Source organism: Odontesthes bonariensis, chromosome 3 (genome assembly GCF_027942865.1).
Source record: "Odontesthes bonariensis isolate fOdoBon6 chromosome 3, fOdoBon6.hap1, whole genome shotgun sequence".
NCBI lineage: Eukaryota > Metazoa > Chordata > Actinopteri > Atheriniformes > Atherinopsidae > Odontesthes > Odontesthes bonariensis.
The window spans coordinates 23,632,279-23,654,474 of NC_134508.1; the positions used below are offsets into that span (position 1 = coordinate 23,632,279).

At 38.8% G+C, this 22,196-nt stretch overlaps 1 protein-coding gene across 5 annotated transcripts; it reads right to left on the bottom strand.

The window, feature by feature from the left end:
* Positions 1–1,248: 1,248 nt before the first annotated feature.
* On the bottom strand, positions 1,249–21,886 carry LOC142377226 (myosin heavy chain, fast skeletal muscle-like). Of its 5 annotated transcripts, none has more exons than XM_075461135.1 (43): positions 20,769–20,862; positions 20,540–20,659; positions 18,924–19,017; positions 15,409–15,446; positions 15,031–15,241; positions 14,791–14,934; positions 13,884–14,040; positions 13,701–13,728; positions 13,479–13,593; positions 13,287–13,379; positions 13,135–13,198; positions 12,951–13,049; positions 12,753–12,856; positions 12,383–12,521; positions 11,979–12,097; positions 11,716–11,865; positions 11,471–11,641; positions 11,076–11,379; positions 10,735–10,808; positions 10,109–10,196; positions 9,865–9,982; positions 9,670–9,793; positions 9,430–9,566; positions 8,137–8,392; positions 7,796–8,038; positions 7,525–7,701; positions 7,299–7,444; positions 7,038–7,128; positions 6,338–6,727; positions 6,101–6,227; positions 5,894–6,012; positions 5,592–5,788; positions 5,325–5,508; positions 5,082–5,247; positions 4,838–4,962; positions 4,447–4,755; positions 4,131–4,334; positions 3,924–4,049; positions 2,819–2,989; positions 2,526–2,630; positions 1,826–1,921; positions 1,524–1,655; positions 1,249–1,370 (listed from the first exon to the last, which is right to left on the bottom strand). In XM_075461135.1, exons 5-43 carry the CDS (start codon positions 15,232–15,234, stop codon positions 1,350–1,352), a joined length of 5,817 nt encoding a protein of 1,938 aa, XP_075317250.1. In that variant the 5' UTR covers positions 15,235–15,241; positions 15,409–15,446; positions 18,924–19,017; positions 20,540–20,659; positions 20,769–20,862; the 3' UTR covers positions 1,249–1,349. The 5 variants fall into 5 exon arrangements, with proteins under 5 accessions (XP_075317250.1, XP_075317247.1, XP_075317249.1 ...); XM_075461132.1 differs by having other exon boundaries at positions 18,911–19,017; XM_075461134.1 differs by lacking the exons at positions 20,540–20,659; positions 20,769–20,862 and adding an exon at positions 21,821–21,886 and having other exon boundaries at positions 18,911–19,017.
* Positions 21,887–22,196: the final 310 nt, after the last annotated feature.

The window sequence follows — 22,196 nt, forward strand, 5'->3', positions numbered from 1 at the left end:
GATGATGGGTGAAGGACTACTCTACTATATACACAAAGCATAATCAGTAATATGTGCAATATGTATTGTTTCTATGGTTCCCAAATCATTGTCAGACAGCAATTCATCCTTCATCCTGCAAACATGTATTTAGGAATAATTAATCATAGCCATGTATTTTATATGCCTAACCCGAACCAAGTATGAGTGAAAAGTCAGACAGTGTTGGGTTGGAATCTTGTGTGACATTTTGTGCTCCCCAAACATTTTTGAACATATAGAATATAACATAATAGTTGTGCTATATCACATTTGACATATTTTCTAATATTGCAATAGGTAAGCATGTTACAATTTGCAAAGGAAAATTAGTTTGTGATGTTTCTTTTAGTTGTGGCACAACAGAGCACTCCCAATGAAACCTTTACCCAAAAATGGATCCTCTGACAGCAGGATTTAGGAGTAAAAATATGTGGATGTTTGTTGTGCTATACTTATATATGTGTAATGACAATAAAGTTGAATCTTATCTCATCTCATCTCATGTCTCATTTCAAATCAGGACAAATCCAAATAATGATTCATTCAGTTTTATTTGGTCAAACATGATCACTTAATGTTAATTGAAAGATAGTAGAACAGGACATTATTCTCCCCATGTAGCATTTTGCTTGTGATGCACACAAAGCCAAAATAGTTTTTGGGAATCTATTACAAGAGGCCATTCAAAAATATTTTTTTTTGTTTTTTTGTATTTTCATGCAACTGCGATGTATAATAACTGTTAACCAACATTCAACGATGCAAATACATCAAAACCTAAGTATCTGCAGAAGGTTGCATGTCAGTAATGGGTCTATTTTCATCACAGGAACTTGGTATGGCGCGACATATGTTCTGAACCACATATGAAAACTGTAAGGTCACTAGACTGTCAGTTACATTATCACCACATGGCACAGATTTGCAGCTATCCTAACCTAGACGACTTCTATGTGACAACTGGTGATACTTGACTGCAAGGTTTTTTTGAATGATGGTGTCCAACCTAAATTTAGACCTAAAAATTAGCTCCCTCTTATTTGGTTTGTTTTCTTTAGATCAAGTGTCACAGCCTTTCATATGAATATAAAAACTGCGGGCTGTCTGATTTGTGTAAAAATTGTGTCAAATTTTCTGACGACTAACCTCGCCACTTGACAACTTAACGTGGAGGCTTGTAACACGTGTGTGATCAAGTCAGAATCATGTGAAACAGTAAAAAGTACATTCAGTTGCCTGCTTTTTTATTGCTTGTTACACGCGTGACACATCAGACAAAAAGGTCATATTGTATGATTTCTTGTAATGCATCTCATACAGACTGATGCTCATTCTTCAGCCTCCTTTCCCTTAAAAATCAACACAAAAGAGACAGATATTAGTGGTTGAGGGCATTATCAAAGTATTATGAAGAAAGATAAACACTGTTTGTACATTACCATCATTATCATGATGTATAACGTAAGCAAAAATGACTGGAATGAAAATGAAAACGATCATACTCTGGCGAATTCACGGCTCTTGGCTCGCAGCTTGTTGACCTGTGACTCCGCGATGTCAGCGCGCTCCTGAGCCTCCTCAAGCTCATGCTGAACCTTCCTGTACCTGCACAGATGAGTGTTGGCCTGCTCCTCCTGGAAAGTGCAAAGTTTAAGCAGTGATTTCTCAACTGTCTCTCCTGTTGTATGAGTGACTAAATCAGCGTTCATCGTGCTGTCAGTCCACTGGTGTGAACACGCTTTAGTGAAGCTGTTACTGGTGTAACGCCTATCAGTGTCACATGTGTTGAATATTTCACACTCACAGCTTCTTCAGACTGCCTCTTGTAGGATTTCACTTTCAGCTGCAGCTTGTCAACCAGATCTTGAAGGCGGCTGACATTCTTCTTGTCCTCCTCAGTCTAGAGGTGGTACACAATAAAGTTTGTTTTAAGTGCCGGAAGTGCTTCGGAGCACAAAACCCTCCCATTCATCTTATACAATAATTATATTTCAGTAAGATCAAGAAGAGAAACAACAACCGAAGGGCTGCAAATGCTTAAGAGGTGAACAAATGCGTGGAGAGCAGACAAATCTGCATACTGTCACCAGCACAAGGGAATCCATCAGAGCAGCACAAACATTGTCATCTGTCAATCACAGTACCTGAAAGAGTTCCTCTTCCTTCCAAATTTTTCCAAGTGAAAATCTGTGTGACACCCTGACAAATGTCACAAAAGTAGCATACTGACATAGATACGTAACAGCACGTATCAACAATTGCATCCAGAGTGTCTATTTTTACTTATGGTGTCCTCTTATGTCTTGTTGGAACCACAGACAAATGATGGTGATTCATGCCCTCTAGGGGTATCAAATAAATTCTGCAGGTAGTGTGTGGTTAGCAGCAATAATTATATACTGTAACTTCCTCACAGAGCATTATGAGACAACGATCATCAGTTGCTTGCTTGCTTTAGGTTTGTTCATATATACAAAATAAAAAAAAGTTTTGTTTCACCACACCTGATAAGTCAGCTCCTTCACTCTGCGTTCATATTTGCGTACACCTTTCACAGCTTCAGCTCCACGTTTCTGCTCAGCGTCGACCTCAGACTCCAGCTCGCGAACCTTCCCAAAAACAGGTCCACAGGTTAATTAGAGGTTTTGCAGAGAAGCCATATGATTCCTCAGCAGGTATGTATAAAAAAAGGGCTGCAAGGTCTGCACCATGTATTCAAAGTAGATTTGAAAATCTTCAATTAAAAACAAAACAAAATAAAATAAAATGAAAAAAGAAAAAAAGATAGGAAACATACCCTAGCCTCCAGTTTCTGCAGCTGCTTCTTGCCACCCTTCAAAGCCAGGTTCTCAGCCTCGTCCAGACGATGCTGCAAGTCCTTCACTGTCACCTCCAGGTTCTTCTTCATCCTCTCCAAATGAGCACTGGTGTCCTGCTCTTTCTTCAGCTCCTCTGCCATCATTGCAGCCTGCACATGAAGCCAATGATCAATGAGGCTCCCTTTAACACAACCCTTATGTCAACCAAAAGTCCGGATTGCAAAGGGAATGGGTTTAACTGTGCATACAAGACAAAAAGCATTCACTTTAAGTTATGGTGGGATAACAATATCCATAAATGTTGTCATGATTTGTAAATATTTCATGTCTTGGGAAATCAACAGATAGCTATCGTTTAGTTTAAATGCGAAAAAGGTTTTTGCATCAAATCTACTTTTTTTACATGTTAGTCTCGTTATGTAAATGTAAATGTACTTCATTCATACAGCCCTTTACGGACAATCCTTACGATGTACCAAAGTGCTTTACAGCAGAATATATTACAACAGAATACACTAGAATAATAATAATACATTATGTTAGTGTCATTACAGTAAAATGCATTCAGTTTACTATTTTGCATGAGTATGATTCACTTAATGCCTGAGATATTTTCACATTGCAAAGGTTCTTTCTACTTTATTCTTAGCAAATCTGTCACAAGTGATGTCACTGAGCAGTCCTTTAGGTTGATGTGTTTAAAATTAGGGGATCTTTTGCAGAAATGCATAATAAGATCTACAGTCATGTTTTCTCTATGGATTTAAAGAGTTAGAATACATACAGTGTCCTCTTCTTAAAGTCTAAGATTTTGCACAATGTTTTAACAGTACCCAGGAGTGGATTAACTAAACACCAGTGCACCTTTCACACTGGGGCTTGGAAGGGAAGGGTGAGGTGTAGGGAATTCAACTGGTTGAAATCTGCAACCTTACCACTAGATGTTATTCAAGCCTACACACTGCTCCTGTTCAAATTAAAGTCAGGACAGTGCAGGCTGCTCCAAAGAAAAGACTGGAATGTTTCTGAAAGACATACCACTGTGTAAACAGGAGGATACTTAAATACGTGAATAAAGCTCACATCAGTGATGGCCTTCTTGGCCTTCTCCTCAGCATTTCTTGCTTCCTGGATGGCATCTTCCACCTCACCTTGGATCTGGACAAGGTCAGCTTCCAACTTCTTCTTTGTGTTCATGAGATTTGTGTTCTGAAGAAACAATTAAATGCGGTGAGGTTTCAAATGTTTGTGCTACATGTGCTTTACTTGTGTCTTAGCCGTTACGAATACCTGAGAGTGCAGCAGTCCAACACGCTCGCTGGCATCAACCAGCTCCTGTTCAGCCACTTTGCGGCTTCTCTCCGTCTGCTCCAGTGCGACTCTCAGCTCCTCGATCTCTGCCACCAACAGGTTGTTCCTGCGCTCCACCAGTGCAACCTGCTCCTTCAAGTCTGCCTGACCTCTCAGAGCCTCATCAAGGTGCAGCTGGGCATCCTGCAGTGGAGAAAAAAATAAAAGAGTATTTTCATGTTAGGTCATATTCATAATCAAGCCATTTAACAGTATTTCCTACATATGCATGTGTTTATGCATATGATTATCAGACCTTAAAGTGTGCCTGCACGTTTCTCAGCTGTTTCTGGGCTTCTGCTGCCTGGCGGTTGGCGTGGCTCAGCTGAATCTCCATCTCGTTGAGGTCTCCCTCCATCTTCTTCTTGATTCTCAGGGCATCATTCCTGCTCCTGACCTCAGCATCCAGAGTGGACTGCATGGTCTCAATTACTCTCTGGCTGTTTCTTTTGATCTGATCAATCTCCTCATCCTTCTCTGCGATTTTTCTGTCAATTTCATTTTTCACCTGGGTGAGCTCCAGCTGGACACGGATAATTTTTGACTCTTCGTGCTCCAGAGTAGCCTGCAAATGAAAGGTATGAATTAAAAGCTATGAAGTATTCAGTTATGCAGTACTGCTCTTTGCAAACGTCTCCGTTAAATACCTCAGCCTCCTCTAGGGCTGTTTGGATTTCTACTTTCTCAGTTTCTGCTGCCTTCTTCCCCTTTTCCAGTTCATGAATAGTTTTTCCATTTTCTCCAATTTGTTCAGTCAAATCAGTGATTTCCTCTGTTGAGACACCAAAACACAAAATGTACATAAGACATTAGCATTTCTACATCAACAAACTTTAATATCGTATACATTTGACCTTGTCAACAATCACATGCAGGATTTTTTTGTCTTACGTTGGAGGTTCTTGTTCTCCCTCTTCAGGGTCTCCAGGTGGTCCAGGGCTTCCTCATAGGAGTTTTTTATTTTAAACATCTCTGTGTTCAAGGCACGAGACTCCTTCTGGGCTCCCTCCAGCTCTGCCTGGCTCTCCTCATATTTCTGCTTCCACTCAGCAAGAACCTGGACATATAAGAAATGAATAAGTGCTGTCTGACACCTCAAGTTAGAGAAAACTGTGCACAATGAAAATATCTAACCTTGTCAAAGTTCCTCTGCTTCTTGTCAAGGTTAGCAGCCAGAGCGTTTGCTCTCTCCACGTCGATCATCAGGTCCTCCACTTCACTCTGCAGTCTCTGTTTAGTCTTCTCCAGAGAGGCACATTTTGCGTTCACAGCCTCGATGGATTCCTCTGCATCCTGAAGACGCTGGGCGAGCTTTTTCCTTTTTTAAAGAGTATTTCATTTTAAACTTCAAGTATGGTGCAACTTCAACTCAAATGTACAAAATTAAAACTGAATCCTTACTTGGACTCCTCCAGTTCCTCTGTGCGCTGAATGGCATCAGTCTCATATTTGGTTCTCCACTGAGCCACCTCGCTGTTGGCCTTGGACATTCCACGCTGCAGCTCGGCTTTGGCCTCCTGCTCCTCCTCATACTGCTCTCTGAGCAGATCACAGTCATGACGAGCCGACTGAACAGCATGAGCCAGGGCGTTCTTGGCCTAATGTGAAAAAAGAAAAAGAAATAAATACAAATTTTCACAGTGTATATCATAAGCTAATGCAAATGAGTATGTGTTACCATAAACTAGAGACTAATTCAGTACCTTTACTTCTTCTTCAAGGTGTCTTTTGAGCTCCTCAATCTGATGCATATAGGCCTGTTTTCCTCTTGTAAGCTGAGAAACAAGAGACTCCTTTTCCTCCAATTGGCGGCTTATTTCTCCTGAGAAGAATAAAGGAAAATGACTTGTTAAATATTTAAAAGTTATAAATTGAATCAAAGTGTTTCCCTAGATTTGCATGTCACTCACCATTTTCAGAGTTCAGTCTAGCTCTTTGAACATTGATGTCATTCAGCTGACGCACATACTCGTCATTCTTGGTCTTGAGTTCACTTACTTGATCCTCAAGAGAACGGCACATTTTCTCCATGTTAACCTACCGAAAAGACAGAAATCAGTGTGATGTACACAAGGTTGTTTTAATTCTGGCCGTAATAAAACACTCTTCCTTGTTTTTCGATAGTAAAAAACAAAAGTTAATTTTACTTTTGACTTGGCAACAGACTCCATATTGCTGCTGAGGTCATCTATCTCCATCTTGTATTCACTTTTCTCTTTCTCCAGCTTCTGTTTGACTCTCTGAAGGTTGTCGATCTGCTCTCCCAGCTCTGCCACGGTGTCGGCCTGCTTCTTACGGAGAGCTGCGGATGTAGCCTCATGCTGCAGGGTCGACTCTTCGAGATCACGACGCAGTTTCTGAAACTCAGCGTCACGCTTCTTGTTCATCTCGATCTGAACAGATGTCGCTCCACCAGCTTCTTCAAGCCTCTCGCTGATCTCCTCAAGCTCCCTGGAGAGATCAGACCTCTGCTTCTCCACCTTGGCCCGAGCAGTTCGCTCAGCCTCAATCTCTTCCTCCAGCTCCTCAATACGAGCCTGAGTTGCAACAACATTAAGTCATATTTAAATGTAACATGTTATGTGTACAAATGCATCCCACTGAGTAAGAGTATGTCTGGCTTTTTGACTCTGTAAAAATCAAATATATATGTATTATTGTACTTTATTATCAAAAGATTATCTTTATATCATAGAGAAGAGGACTTGACTTATCAATACAGAGAATAACCCACACTTTTTTTAAAGCAAGTGCATGGCATCCATACACCTTCCATATTCATTTGAAACATATATCAAATGTAAACATATATCTTTAAGAGTCGACAAAAATCTTTTTACACATTACCTGCAGTTCCTTTATTTTCTTATTAATCTGAATGCCAACAGTTTGTTCATCTTCTATCTTGCTGAGTAGCTGGCTTATCTCAAAGTCCCTCCTTTCATGTCAAAAACAAAAAGGTGTTAGATGAACACTCTGCAGTTGTGTGCAGTTTGTCAGAAATCCAGGAAACTTAAGTAGAAATTAGGTGATCTCCAGCAACCTTCAACTTAAACACAAATGTTCTGAGAATTGTGAAATTAAAATTAGGGTTTCATATTCACACACTTCTTGATTTTCTCGTCAGACTGCTGCTTGTCATTTTCCAGATCCATTAGGCTTTCCTGGGTCAGCTTCAGGTCCCCCTCAAGCTTTCTTTTAGCTCGGTCAAGATCCATACGGAGCTTCTTTTCTTGCTCCAATGAGCCTTCAAGCTGGCGCACATTAAATTGTAATAAGTAAAAGTGAAATGTAAGGAATACTCGCAGAATCAAATGAACACACAGTTACTCACATCGTCCACTTGCTGCTCCAGCTTGGCCTTGGCCTTCGTCAGAGTGTTGACTTTGTCTTCCTCTGCCTGCAGATCATCAAGGACCTGCTGATGGGCCTCTTGGAGGGCTTTTTTCTCTTTGGTCAACTTGGCAATGGTCTCATCTTGAGAAGACATTTCCTCGACCAGGTTTTTAACCTAGATTGGCATATGAATGCATTCAATATTTGATTTGATTTGATCAAGTATTTTCTTGTTGGCCCACTTTATCAAACTGAAATCAGAGACAAACCTTATTCTCAGTGGCATGTTTCTCCTTTTCCACTTTGGCCAGGGTGAGCTCCAAGTCATCAATGTCCTTCTTTAACTCAGAGCACTCATCCTCCAGCTTCCTCTTCTTCGCAGTCAGCTCAGCATTGATTTCCTCCTCATCCTCCAGCCTCTCTGTGGTCTCTTTGACTTTAGCTTCAAGCTGGATCTTTGCTTTGATGAGCCCCTCACACCTTTCCTCAGCATCAACCAGGGTTTCACCCTCCTAGATTTGCAGACACAAAAATGAAATAATAATATAGTCAACTGTAATGTGGTAAACCTAGTCTCTTAAAAAGCTCTTCCCCTGGCTTTTAAACGTACAGACTGAATTTGTAGCTGTAAGTCGTTCTTCTCCTGTAGGAGAGTAACCATCTTCTCCTCTAGCTCTTTTTTCTTAGCCAGAGCTTTTGCTAGCTCCTCTTTGGTCCTTTCAAAGTCCTCCTTCATTTGGGCCATCTCTTTCTCTGTCTCCGCACTCTTCAGCAGTGGCTTAATCTTGAAGTACAGCTTCATCCATGGCCAAGTTTTGACATTCATGAATGCACGGATGTTGTACTGGATTGAGTAAATTGACTCCCTGGAAGAAAAAAAAGAAAAAAAAAATTTTCTAGCTTGTCTAGTTACCTACATACCTAACCTCTGATTAAAAACGAGATCACGGTAAAGATTTGATTAAGGAGATGATCATCTGCTGATGTCCAAAGCTAATTTGATTTGAACGTTACATTTCTCGCTGAAAATGTTGCCCGCACAACAAATCAGTTGCCTCTTTCACACATGCATTGTGCCTTATTGGCAGTCAAAAGCCTTCTTCGTTAACCAGCCACTGTTCCTCCTCATAAATCTCAAATGCCAATTGGAGTCGGTTCAGCCCTGCATAGCTGTGTCCTTCCACACATCACGCTGGCGTCGCCACATCAGCTGAGTGACAACAACACCGCTGGTTCGAGTAACGAGTTCCACTATGCTGTCTTAATGTGTGAAAGCACATATAAGGTTGGATTAATTTGCATTTGTTACTAATACTAACGACAGATCAACTTTGCCCCCCCGTTCCACCTGTGTACTTTCACACATGGCACAATGCGCATTAGTCCCAGCTTCAAAAGGCATATGTGAAATGGACTAATGCCACTGAGTGGTACTCACTGTGTGAGTGTGACTTAAGAAACAGCCTCATGTCTCTGGGAGGCCCAGTGCTCTCACCCCTCATTCAGAAAGAACTTGCCATCTGGTAGTTGAACCAGTGGCATGTGGAATGGATCTATCTTAATAAAACATGAACTTTTGTTTTACGTCCAGTCTTCAGTATAATTAAGATATATCAGATTTTGTTCACGTATTATCATCCATTTAAATATTCATGATAAAGATGCTACTCTAGATTTCAGCAGGATGTCAGAAAAACTTAATTCAACCATTATGATAACACGTACTGTACTTTAGCTTGTTTACATTTTCCAAGAACAACCACTTTGAAACAACTCCATAAATCCCCCAACTCTAACTTAGCCTCTTTAAATATTCATCCAAAGACTACACTTTCAATTGTGAAAATATAGCAAATCTCCCTACAAGTGCCACTCTGTAAGTGTCCAGGTCTAGTCAACCCACCTTCTTGCCATCATCTTGACAAATTCTCGTCTCATCACATATCCTCTGCAGAGAGCCTGAGTTATTGTGACCAGTTGAACCAGTTTCTCATCTCTCATCTCTTCAAGTGTACCCAGTAATCCAGCCTTGAAGAACACCTTTTCATAGATGTAATAACATTTAGCTTAACCAATTTCTTTACAATTTCAAGTGATGGGTAATTGAATTGTTTTAAGATTGTAATTAAGTCTGTTCGTTTACCTTAGTGTGGCCAAACTTGTACTGAGTGCGGTCCACGTCGATGGATCCCAATAGTTTCTCTGAGGCCTTCTTGTTGTCAATGAACTGGCCCTCAGGGATGACACTTGCATTCAGTACTTTGTACCTGAAGGAATTGACTTAAATCAGATAAAGTCAACATTTTTTGGACTAAAGGTACAGAAATAGTCACTGTACCTCTGCTTGAAGTCACCGTAGAGGATTCTGCTGGGGAAACCTTTCCTGCAGATCCTGATACCCTCCAGCACACCGTTACACCTCAGCTGATGGATGACCAGGAAGTTCTCCATGAGACCTTAAACAGCAACAAATACACAGGTGAGTGAATTAGGATTTTTTAGGAAAATAATAACAAAGTGCTGTGAAAATATGGTACATACAGTGTGTTACTGATAGACAGGATTTTTTTGGTGGGGCTGACCTGGTGTTTTGGATTCATTGGGGATCAAACAGCGCACAAAATGTGGGTGAGTGCTCCTCAAGTTGGTCATCAGCTTGCCCAGGTTTTCCTATCAAAGAGCAAAACATACGTCATAGCTGCTTTCTCCCAAATAGCGAAACTGACCTGACTACACTGCAGTTTTTCATAACTTTCACGTAAACATAACCCCACTCCACTAAGACTAAAAATGAGCCCTATAAATTAGCTTTGTATTCATGTTTATAGAGGCAGGCAGTCTGAGCTTATAATTGTTTTTTTTGTTTTTTTTTTACCTCAATTAAATATTTTTATTTTCATTAATCATTTTTACAAATAATCTTTCTCTTCTGGGTCTGCTGTGTCATTAGACTGAATGTGCATTACTCATGAAAGGTAATGTAAACCATATAATAATGTAAACTATGTAAACCATAACCTTTATCTGCAGCAGTGTGTGTTCAAGTTACGAGGCATTCTGTCTTAAAACTTTGGTACTAAGTCACACATGTAATATGATAATTTTGCTTTTTGAAAGCTGTGATGTAAAACCATCTTTGATGAGTAATGTCTGTGCTGTTTACACACCGTCCTTTATCTTAGTATCTAAACAGGAGGATGAGAATTACCCTGAAGAGAGCTGACACTGTCTGGAAGGAGCCACCCTTCTTCTTGCCACCACCTTTCTTCCCACCTTTAGCATCTGTAAAAAGCATTGACACTTTCATTTACAAGTCGGCAGACAAATATTCATTTCCTTGCACAATGGCTTCGATGTTGCTGATCCGACTGTAATAATTTTGCTCCTTGATTTTAAACCTAAACTATGTTGCAACTTAAACTCGAAAGGGCACAATTAAAACTGTTAACATAAATCATCTCTAGCTTTAATTTTTCTTGCTCTACACATACAGTAGCAAAGGTCAATTGAAAGTTTTCCTTTTATTTTACAAGTTGTATTAAACATTACCGTCTGAGGCATGAGATGCATAGAGTAAGGCCAGGAGCTTCACTGAAGACTTTTGGTAGAGCTGTACCACAGAGTCATTCAGCGGGTCTTTGTTCTTGTCCAGCCAGCCGGTGACATTGTAGTCAACAGTGCCAGCATAGTGCACCAGAGAGAAATGGGCCTCAGCCTTGCCCTTGGCAGGTTTTGGCTTCTGGAAGGGGGCAGTTTTCCCCAGATGCTGGTCATACAGTTTGCTCTTGAAGGTTATGTCTGTTGCCTTCGGGAACATACACTCCTCTTCAAGGATGGAGAAGATGCCCATTGGCTGTGATGAAGAAATGATGATTAAAAACAAAAGCTTTCCACTCATCAGATTGTTTCCTGTGTTTGTCAGTATGTTTGAGCACGTGGCTCACCTTCTCAATAAGCTCAATGCAAGCAGCCAAGTCCATGCCAAAGTCAATGAACTCCCATTCAATTCCCTCCTTCTTATACTCTTCTTGCTCCAGGACGAACATGTGATGGTTGAAGAACTGTTGCAGTTTTTCATTGGTGAAGTTGATACACAGCTGTTCCAAGCTGTTGTACTGTTGAAACAAATACTCTGTCAGGAGTGTATTGTGCTGGTAAAAAAAAAAAGCGCTATTTGTAATTTACTCACATCAAAGATTTCAAATCCAGCAATGTCCAGGACACCGATGAAAAAGTTTCTTGGCTGTTTGGTATCCAGCATCTCATTGATTCTGATGACCATCCACAAGAACATTTTCTCATAGATAGACTTGCAGAGAGCACTCACAGAATTGTTGACCTGAAGATTTAAAAAAAAAAAAATAGATGTTTGATCATAATCAATACGCATTATTTTTGTATTAATTAATCTATTTATTCTCAAAAGCTAAACTATGTATTTTTGTTGATTACCTGTGGTACAGTTTGACTTTTAACCACCATCTCATTTCCAACCTTGACTCTTGGATAACACAAAGCTTTGAGCATATCAGCAGAGTTCAGACCCAAGAGGTAGGCGATTTTATCAGCCTCTGGTTGAAAAAAAGATTAAAGAAAAGGGGATTGATGATAAAAGAACCTGAAGTGCTCTTACAAAATCCTTGACTTTATCATGTGCTGCTTATATGGATCCAAATCACAGTGAAAAAAAGATTGAACTGAATAGACCAGACATTGTTCTCATCTAAACCTGCTCCAGCTTTTCCAACTTTTTCACCTCCTACCCATTACGATGCAATCAATCTCAACTGTGGAAGGACAATTACATGACGATCTTTTTTATTTTCATCATAATATTTCAAGCTTGAAGTTTTTACCCTCATTGCCATCAGGCTCAGCCTGCTCTTCACGCTGTTTCTGCTTGAACTTCATGTTCCCATGATGCATCACAGCTCCAGTCAGCTTGTATATGCCCATCTTTTCTTCTGCAGTGAAACCCAGGATGTCGATGGCAGTCTGAGGAATGAATTGTGAAAAAACACAGATTAATATTAGATTGTTCTACTTAGGTTAACTACTATATGTAATTATTCAGGAAAGATCCACCATTACAAACAAACACTTGTTTTATGATATCAATTCCTCCAGGAAGACATCTTGATTATGGTTTAGGAATCCTTACAGTATTTTGCGTTAAATGTAATCTAATCCATTTTAAGTTTTCATGTTTTCAGCCTGTTAACTCACATCAGTGGCAATGAATTCTTCAACGTCATCGATACTCTTGACAGTGATTTCCCCATGACTTATCATGGGATAGTCGTAGGGGTTAGTGGATATGAGGAGGGCCTCTGAAAAATATTTAATGTAATTCAGTATCAGACTCAGGTCAAGCCTTTCCTTTGTATCCCTAAAAGTGATGTAATGTGTGTCAACATTTCTAACCTATTAGCTCAGGTTTGTGGCCTGTTGCGAGCTGATAGAAGATGTGGTAGCTCCTCTCAGCAGACAGCTGGTACGTCACACGAGACTTCTCCAGCAGATCTGTTTGGATTTAAGTCGTAAGCGCTGAAGCAAAATCTCTCTTTAAGCACAACTAAAGAAATGTGTTTCACCAAAAAAATCTTACATGTTTCAATATCAGCTGAAGCCAGCTTTCCAGTTGTCCCAAAGTGAATTCTGATGAATTTACCCTGTGTAGAAGCAGAAAGACAATTGAAACTTTTCAGTAAAAAAAAAAGTAAGAATTTCAAATGAGGGGAATTCATCTAAATAACTTACAAATCGTGATGAGTTGTCATTCCTCACAGTCTTGGCATTGCCATAGGCCTCCAGCAGTGGGTTGGCTGCAATGATCTGATCCTCCAGCGAACCCTTAAATGAATTTATAGGACAATATTCACTTGTGTTTTGCAGCTGACATCATCAGACAGTGGGTATCATGCAAAATGTACAGTGCTTTCCATTTCCTACCTTCATTTTTCCAGCAACTGGTTGCTCAGATTTCTTTCCTCCAGCCACTGCGATTGTCGCAAAGTACTGAATGACACGTTTGGTGTTGACAGTCTTTCCTGCACCAGATTCTCCACTACAAATGCAGACAATCATACAAATAATGGTGTAAGTCAGACATAATACAATGCAGAACTAATAAGCTATATCAGCCCAGAATAGATCTATTTAATGTTGACTTACGTAATCAGGATTGACTGATTTTCACGATCTGTAGAAACAACAGAAAAATGTTTATTTATATAATTGCATGGTAGGTTTACCAGTGACATTATTGAATTTATCAAAACTGTGTAATTTATAAAGGCTGAATCCTTTTATACAGTCACTCTCAGGACATACAGTAGCTTTCAGAGTGCTTGATACCTTGGAGCATGAACTGATAGGCGTTATCAGAGATGGAGAAGATGTGGGGTGGAGCTTCAATCCTCTTCTTTCCCCTGTACGCTGCAACAACCCCTGAGTCATACACTGGGAGCCACTTGTAGGGGTTCACGGTGGCGCAGAACAACCCAGAATAAGTCTGTATGAAAAGGAGAAGTATGTTTATATAGACACGCACACGCACACGCACACGCACACGCACACGCACACGCACACGCACACGCACACACACACTCACACTCACACTCACACACATATATATATACATACATATGTATATTTATACATATACATACATATATACGTATATATATATATATATACCTAAAAAGGAAGCAGTCTGCCTGAAATGACTTGCGGGGAGTCATGTATGCCTTTTATTTAAAGAAGAAAAAGACTATGTTCCTACACACCATAATGTGTAGCAACAGGTCCCTTCTGTGGCTGCTCCACATTGTAATTTAATCAAACTACATGAGCCAGTGCAAACATCTTGGTACCAAAATTCACCATGATGTGATAGGGTCATGCAAAGATCCACTACTACCTATAAAGTATGGCTCTAACTTGTAATATGAACACAGGACTTCTGAGGGTGTCCGGTGCCGCCTGGAACTGAAGACACTGGCAGCAGATGGTTCAGGTCCTGACAGTTGTGCCTCAGCACATTAGGCTTTTGCTATAGCAAGCTGCCCACATGCTCAATCAACTTTGTTATTTTAGAGGACGCCTTGGGCACTCTGTCGTACTCCTCCAGCTGATCCTTAACAGTTTTTTGTAAGGAGTAGTATCCTCCTGTGGGATACTGCTGCTTTTAGAGAGCGATCTCCCCATCAGGGTGTGTGTCTGAACCGTGCATAAAAAATCTAAAATGCTAAAATTGTCTTACGTAGATCATCCATGCAGCATAGCGCTCTTTGAGGTTATACAGCACAGCAGGCTCACTGAGGTGGGTCATCATGGCCATGTCCTCAATCTTGTCATACTTTGGAGGATTCATAGGGAAGATTTCATCATCCTTTACAGTGATCGTCTGAAGAAACGGAAACATTTGCACAAACAGAGGTTGAACGTGTAGCCATTGCTTTTAAATGCAGATTACATCAAATGCCATTAAATGTCAACATACCTTTCCACCACTGACTTCAACTGTGGCTTTGCCACCCTCCTTCTTTACTAGTTTCCCTTTCAGATACATCTCAGCAGGCTCTGACACAAAGTAAGCTGTTTTGGCATCAAAGGGAGTGTTCTGAGCCTCGATTCTCTCCTTTTCAGGTTTCCGGAGGTATATGGCCGCCGGCCCAAAAGCCTGCATCTCCTGGTCTGTACTCATGGCTGCTCTGTAAAAGATAGTAAGTAAAAGCAACATAAAGCTTATTTAAAAAAAAAAAAAAAAACTTTGAAGGAAAAAGTTTCAAGGAAATAAGAAATTGTATGGCTTGTTAATGCAACTGAATTCAAAGCAGTTTTTTTGGTTTTGACACTAGATCCACATTTGGTATTTTACCTTTTGTGTTTCTCAGCGTTGCAGCTGCTGTGTGGATACTAAAATGGCAAAGTTAGAAGAACAGAGTTATGTCAGATGCATAAAATTTATTTAAAAAAATCACTAACCATGAATGTTGGAGCAAATAATACTTGGGAACTGCTCTTGATAATCTAATTATTTCTTAGTCACAACATATCATACAGTACAATAGAACACTCACCTTTCTTGGCAGCCTGTCAGCCCAAACCTTTTGAGGACACTGAGAGGACTTCTTTTATACTGAAAACTCTAGCCTCCATAAAGGACCAGCCCTCCTATTTAGGTCACTTAGCTTATCCTGGATATATGGTCTCAGGAGGCTTTTCCATCTTATCATCACAAGTGATGTCACCACCCGGGGTTTCATTTGATAACTGTTTTTGTGTTATACCAGATATGTATAACACAAAAACAGTTATCAAATGAAACCCCGGGTCCATGTCCAGAAACTAACCAGCAACTAACCACAATAGGAGGGGGTGCTGTGCATTTTATTGTCTTAACATGTAATACAATGTGCAAAGATTTTCATTTGTTTGTCTGGGTTTTTTTTTTTTTTTATAAAAGAAATGAGCATTAATTCAAATGCACTGCATGTCAAAGCTACTAGAATTTTTTTGTTTGTTTGTTTTGTTTTTAAACTACTTAAATGAGTGTTTGTGTACATAGCCTAAATTATATTCTTCATCTGCAGAGGGAATGATCATATCTGCAAGCTAATCTTTGGCAAAGTCATAGTTTCAATCATCTCATGAGCCTTGGCCATAGTGCTTAGCTGAGGCTAATTTAAGCATCCATTAGAGTTCATTATACTTAGAGGACACCTAAGACGATTTGAAAGAATTCTCTTGGGGTATGATTATGTTGCAACAAAAAATAACATTTGATATGTTTGGCCTTCCTTTACAGTCTTATTAGGACTTAAAGCAAATATAGCTTCGAGATCACAAATGCCTCAGCTCTTACAAATGCAACTGTTGACACATGCATTGAATGCCTCTGTTAATTACATGTGAGATGCTTTTCAGCACCCTGTTACTAAGAACATCCCAAGAATTTCCCGGTGCTAACGCTCCATATTATTGACTATCATTATTGTGAGTAGGTCATAAACTCATCACATCCAATTGAGTTTGGTTCTGTATCGTGGTAAGTAAACGTCTTTACAAGTTCGGTGCTTTGTGTATTTCTCTGTTCTTCAGTGAGTTTGACAGGTGCATGGTGTTAGCACTGCTTACTGTTTGTGTTTTGAGCCTCTCATACTACAGATGTTTATCCTGTCAGTATTTGCAATAGTGCAACACCCGAATAAGGACCTGGGTGATTCTTAGTACTTACTGATAATATACCATATACCTCTTTTTCTCAAAGAGAGAAAAAACTGCAGCATAGGATAATGTTCAGATGAGCTAATGAGCTTTTGCTTTTTTCAATGAGAAAAATCTTGGAAATCATAAATAGCGCAATAGGAACAACTTTTTGTTTCTAAATAGCCAATTATTCAGACCATAATTTTCAGGTAGAGTTGATGTTCTTGGATGGCTTTCCACAAGCTGTGCACCATAATTGAACCCTTAGAAGTCTGTAATGTAAATGTGGGTGAAGGCGGTACAAGCTACCTTTGCGGGCTCATAACAAGCTCGGTAAATCTCAAAACTCACCGCATACACAACAGACGCCTTGAAGACAAAAAAAACTATGTAAATTGATGTCAAAGCTATTTCTGTGCGTGATTCAATTGCTGAGAAACCAATAAAACATGACACGCCCATGGGGGCAGACTCTTAAGGATTAAGCTGTGTGGAAAGGTCCTTATTGTGTTGTACTTGCAAATGATGGTTAGTGTCTTCTATACACATTATTTTGTAAACGAGATACACACTTTTATAAATGTATAATTATTAGAAAGATATTATTTACATAAATAAAAACAGAGCTAAAACAGTTACAAATATCTGGCTGAATGAAGACAAATTTAAGCTTGTTTACATAACGGACCACCTGTTGGCTTCTAGTGACTACTTCTGGGCGACAAGATTGTTTTTCAATTCCAGTGGAGCAAATATTCCCCTGTGTGTGATGAATAAGGCGTCTCTGTGTACATGTCATGCAGCATACTGAAACGTTTCTGTTTGTGTGTGTCCACCTGTGTGAGAAAGGAAATCAAATTAGTAAGAGCTGACACTGAGTGAGGAGAAGAAAGACACAGTTTTCCTGAGATGAACTGGAAACAGAACCATTAGGTATTGCCTTTATAATGGCAACAGAGGAAGTTAGGAGGTAAGTTAAATATTCAACACAAATGTATTTGTTACCAACTATCTATCTATCTATCTATCTATCTATCTATCTATCTATCTATCTATCTATCTATCTATCTATCTATCTATCTATCTATCTATCTATCTATCTATCTATCTATAACTGTTTGCATGACTGCTGCTGCACGCTTGTGGCCTTGTGACATTTTCATGACATTTGAACACAGCACACTTAGCCAAGTGTGGAGATACCATTTTGATGTCTTCAAATGAAATTAAAATACGAGGTCTGTTTTTGCACTTTAGTGCCTAAAGTTTCTTTGCTGATGTGAATGCAACTCAGGAATGCCAGATTCAAATTCCTAGCTTTCTAGATCTTTTTTTGAGCAGAGATACAACTGTGCAAAGCTGTCAGTGACAAGGTAAGTGTGCTACCTAAAGGACTAAAGGAAACCATTGTTTGTGAAGTGGGGAACTGTGGCAAAATCGATAATGAATATGCACATTTGAAATGATAATAACAGATTAAACCCAATAAACTTGCATCACAGCACATTTCCCCGCATGTTTGTGGAGTCAACTGAGAGACAAATCCCTTTAAAGTGAGGTGTACTTTGTTCTAAGACAATTTCCATCTTAATGTTTGAATTTTATCTTTAAAGATCGCAAGCTCCCAGAAATCTATTTATACACCAGTTTATTATTCATCGGACACTTTACATATAAACATAAAGTAAGGTTTAATTTTATGCATGTAGTTAGTTGGCACTCATTAGTTAGTCTAAGTGTTTATGTTTAACGTTTATCCTTTAACTTTTTGTTAATTTGATTTTCACGTATTTATGCTGTATTTGATTTTTCCAATATTCCATACATTTTATATTCAATAATGGCATGGTTTAGTTTATATATCGGAGGGTTTTTGATTGTGTCATTTCTGTTGTGTCTACAGGTAAGTTGATGTCTATGTACAGAATGTTATGCAGATGAGTATCCAGCTGTGTGCACTCTTCTCACTTGCTGTCTTGCCAAGACATTTCTTTTTTTATCCTGGAGAACTTCCAAATAAATTTAATTTTGAAGATTTCTTTGAGAACCGCTTGTACTAGTTTCCTGCCTTTTGGTGATGAGCATTTTCTCAATTTTCCTGGAAGAATTTTTGAGTACGAGTTGTTTAAATCAGTTGTGGAAAAACTGTTCTGAGAAGTTTACTGTTTCACCTGCTGCTCTCACTTAAACTCTGCCTTGAAGTTGTTGTCATTTGGTATTGATTTTCAGGTGTTACGCCTCCCTCAGCTCTTCTTTCTTTTTCTTCTTTTTCCACCTCCTGTGCACAGAGAGAAGAAAGAAAAATAACAAAGCATGGTTTAGTCCTCCAGGAGCTTTTCAAAGTTAGAAAGAAAGCAATTCCAAGAATTTCAAGAATTTGTCACAAGAAGCAGTTGCGTGGTTTGAAAGCAAAAGGACAATCAGGAAGTGTATCACTAAATATAACACAGAGCATGATGGGAAATGTAGGATTTCAATGTGCAGTGGTGTTCAACACTTATTAGTTATCTTTGGTGGCGACTTTAATCTTTTAAAAATGTGTCTCTTAGTCTTTCTCATATGAGTTTCCGAGCTTTCTAAACATTTTGAAATTCCCTGCAGTGGCATTACTGTTCCATCATTACTGCATCTGTGAATTAACTAATATAAACTCATGGGTCTGCATAGGGTCCATTACATCAGTGCCAAAAAGTACAGTGGAAGACACATAATCTTTTAACCAAACTCTGCAAATGTTAATATTGGTCTCATGTCAGACCATGTTTTTAGTAAGTGAGAGAATCTAAAAATTTGTAGAAATTTAGAGAAGCCTCAATTACACTTAACTATGAACCGTACTGAAGTCAAGAATAAATCCAATGTCCTTTCTCACAATTTAAAAACTGTTTAAATTTAAAGGGTTATTCCCCTGTCCATGTTTTACGTCTACACCAGATCTAATGTAATTTAGCCCAGTAGTTTTTACATAATCAAGCTTGAAATAAAGAAAATGAGGGAAAAAGAAAATGGATCAACAAACAGCACTGAAAACTTTTCAGTTGTAAATAAAAAAAGGATGGACTGATTTACAAATCTCATAAACCAATATTTTTATTCAATTTTATTCACAACAGAACATAGAAAGCATGTCACTGTTGAAAGTGAGACATTTTACAACTTCATAAATGCAATTCTAGCTCATCTTGAACTTGATGGGTATAAAATGTCTCAGAGAGGTTGGGACGGGAATAACAAAATGCTGGAAAAATAAGTGGTACAAAAAAGAAACAGCTGGAGGAATGTGCTGAAACTGAGTAGGTTTATTTACAGCAGGTCAGTAACATTACTGGGTATAAAAAGAGCACCTTAGAGAGGCAGAGTCTCAGAAGTAATGATTAGCAGAGATTCAGCAATCTGCAAAAAAAAACTTTTTCAACAAATTTTGAAGCAATTTCAGAAAAATGTTTTTCAAAGTAAAATTGTGAGGACAATGTAAATGTAAAATAGAATTTTTTTAACATTTGCTATGTTTTCTTTGATGTTTCATTGTGAATAAAATATTGGTTGATCAGATTTGCAAATCCCTGCATTCTGTATTTTTATTTACATTTTACAGCGTCCCAACTTTTATGGAATAAGGGTTGTACAATCTATAAAGAGAGTTTAAACAGAGGCAGTGAAATAGAGTTGCTTCTTGTATAAAACACTGAGTCATCTGCAACCGCAGCCTGACATGTATGCGATAATACGTTAAACACAAATCACATCATACACTAATCATACTTTGTGTGGAACAGGAATAGACTCAGAGTTTGTTGCACCTGCTTTGTGAAACGGAACCCAGGTCTGTAACTGTGTCACGCCATATTTTGTGGACTGTCCAGAATATTCTGCTTTCTGTCCAAAGCGTGGTTGGGTCATCCAAACAAGCTCCCATAACCCTGAGAAAGGACAACATGGAAAAGACAAAAATCAACACACAAACATTTATAATTCTGAATTTGTATTAACATTTTTTTTATAAATGATAAATTATTTTAGAATACTTACTTTAGAATTACTATTTGATGCCAGTAGATGTTTTTAGTTGGTGATGTGGTGTTTGATGTCAAGGGACCAGGGGATGATGATGGTAATATAGAAGCTGGTAACAGAAGCAGCATGTTTGCACCTTAGCAACATGAGGCTCCCTCTGGTGTTAATAAGATACTAGTGACCCATCACCAAATACACTTAACACACATTTATGTGAGAGTCATTAGCACCAACAGAAACTCACAGCAGCCTAACAAACCACTCTTAAAGTGGTAATAAAGAAATCAAGTCAGCATCACAATCAAAATCAATACTTTTCAAAATTCTGAAACATAATTCGTTCAGTGAGGTGATGATAATAAGATTCTCCTGCATTAGCTTTCAAAATATATAAATATCACAACTGAGTAGCAGACAGCTGGAGCTACACAGACATTACGTAGAGACAAAATTGAAAACTCAAATCAAATTTCAACAAGCAAAACAAAAACTTTCCCAAAAGCAAAACATTTTTGCATTCTTTGATATAAAGGAGGATGTACTCAGTGGTCTTTCAAGCCATATTTGAGTCCAACTTTATTTGAGCATGCACTGAAAAAGTACAAAAAGATATCACATTTTAGATGCTGACCACAAATGATGACAGAGCGTTGTTCAGATGCACTAATAAAGGAATTATTCAAAAGACAAACACATTTTTGAGAGTGCTGCGGACTGTGAGTCGTAAAGTGCGAAGCTACCGAGACCAACAAACTAATCATAGTTTTACAAACCTAAAACACAAGTGACTTAAAAATCATGATTTGATATAAGATGACTCAGTGTTTTATACAAGAAGCAAGGTATAATCTGAACAATCTGAACAGGTATAAAAGGTACAACAATGCCATTCTAAAGAATTCCCCACTGTTTCTAATACAATAGCTGCAAATATCATAAATGCAGTTCACAAATATATCAAGAAAGCTTAAAATACTTACAATAAACATGGATGCTACTGTTAGTATAAGTATATATCCATGCTGTTTGGGACCAGCCAGTAGACTGGAATGTTACTCAGTACCTACCTTTGTTTATTAGACAGAGCCCAGTTGTTGCTCTTTGACAAATGAAGAAACTGACAGACGTACATCAAAGGCCATAAAACACAATAAGCCCCTTGAGCATGTGGTATTCGACTTGAGCATCAACACACGTGGAGCTATATTTGAGTTTTGCCCAAATAAGACAAAAGATTTCAGTGCAGGCATCGTGTAACACATCTTCAATGAAGACAGAAGCTCATTATATCTTCTGGGCAACCACTTTAGAATTTCTTCTTCCTAGTGTGTGTGGTAAGCTGATCCCTTTTCCAAAGCAAACTATCTAATGCTTTTTACCCATACTTGTAAACTGCCTTTGCAATGTCCCTCGTTCTGCCATCTATGACAGCATCGTCTGTAA

Coding starts and splice junctions, on each gene's coding strand:
- LOC142377226 (XM_075461134.1), bottom strand. CDS start 15,234: ATGAGTACAGACCAGGAGATGCAGGCTTTTGGGCCGGCGGCCATATAC. Junction 14,935..15,030: donor TTGAAGTCAGTGGTGGAAAG/GTATGTTGACAT, acceptor CCGTTTCTTCAG/ACGATCACTGTAAAGGATGA. Junction 6,728..7,037: donor AGAAAATAAAGGAACTGCAG/GTAATGTGTAAA, acceptor GTTGCAACTCAG/GCTCGTATTGAGGAGCTGGA.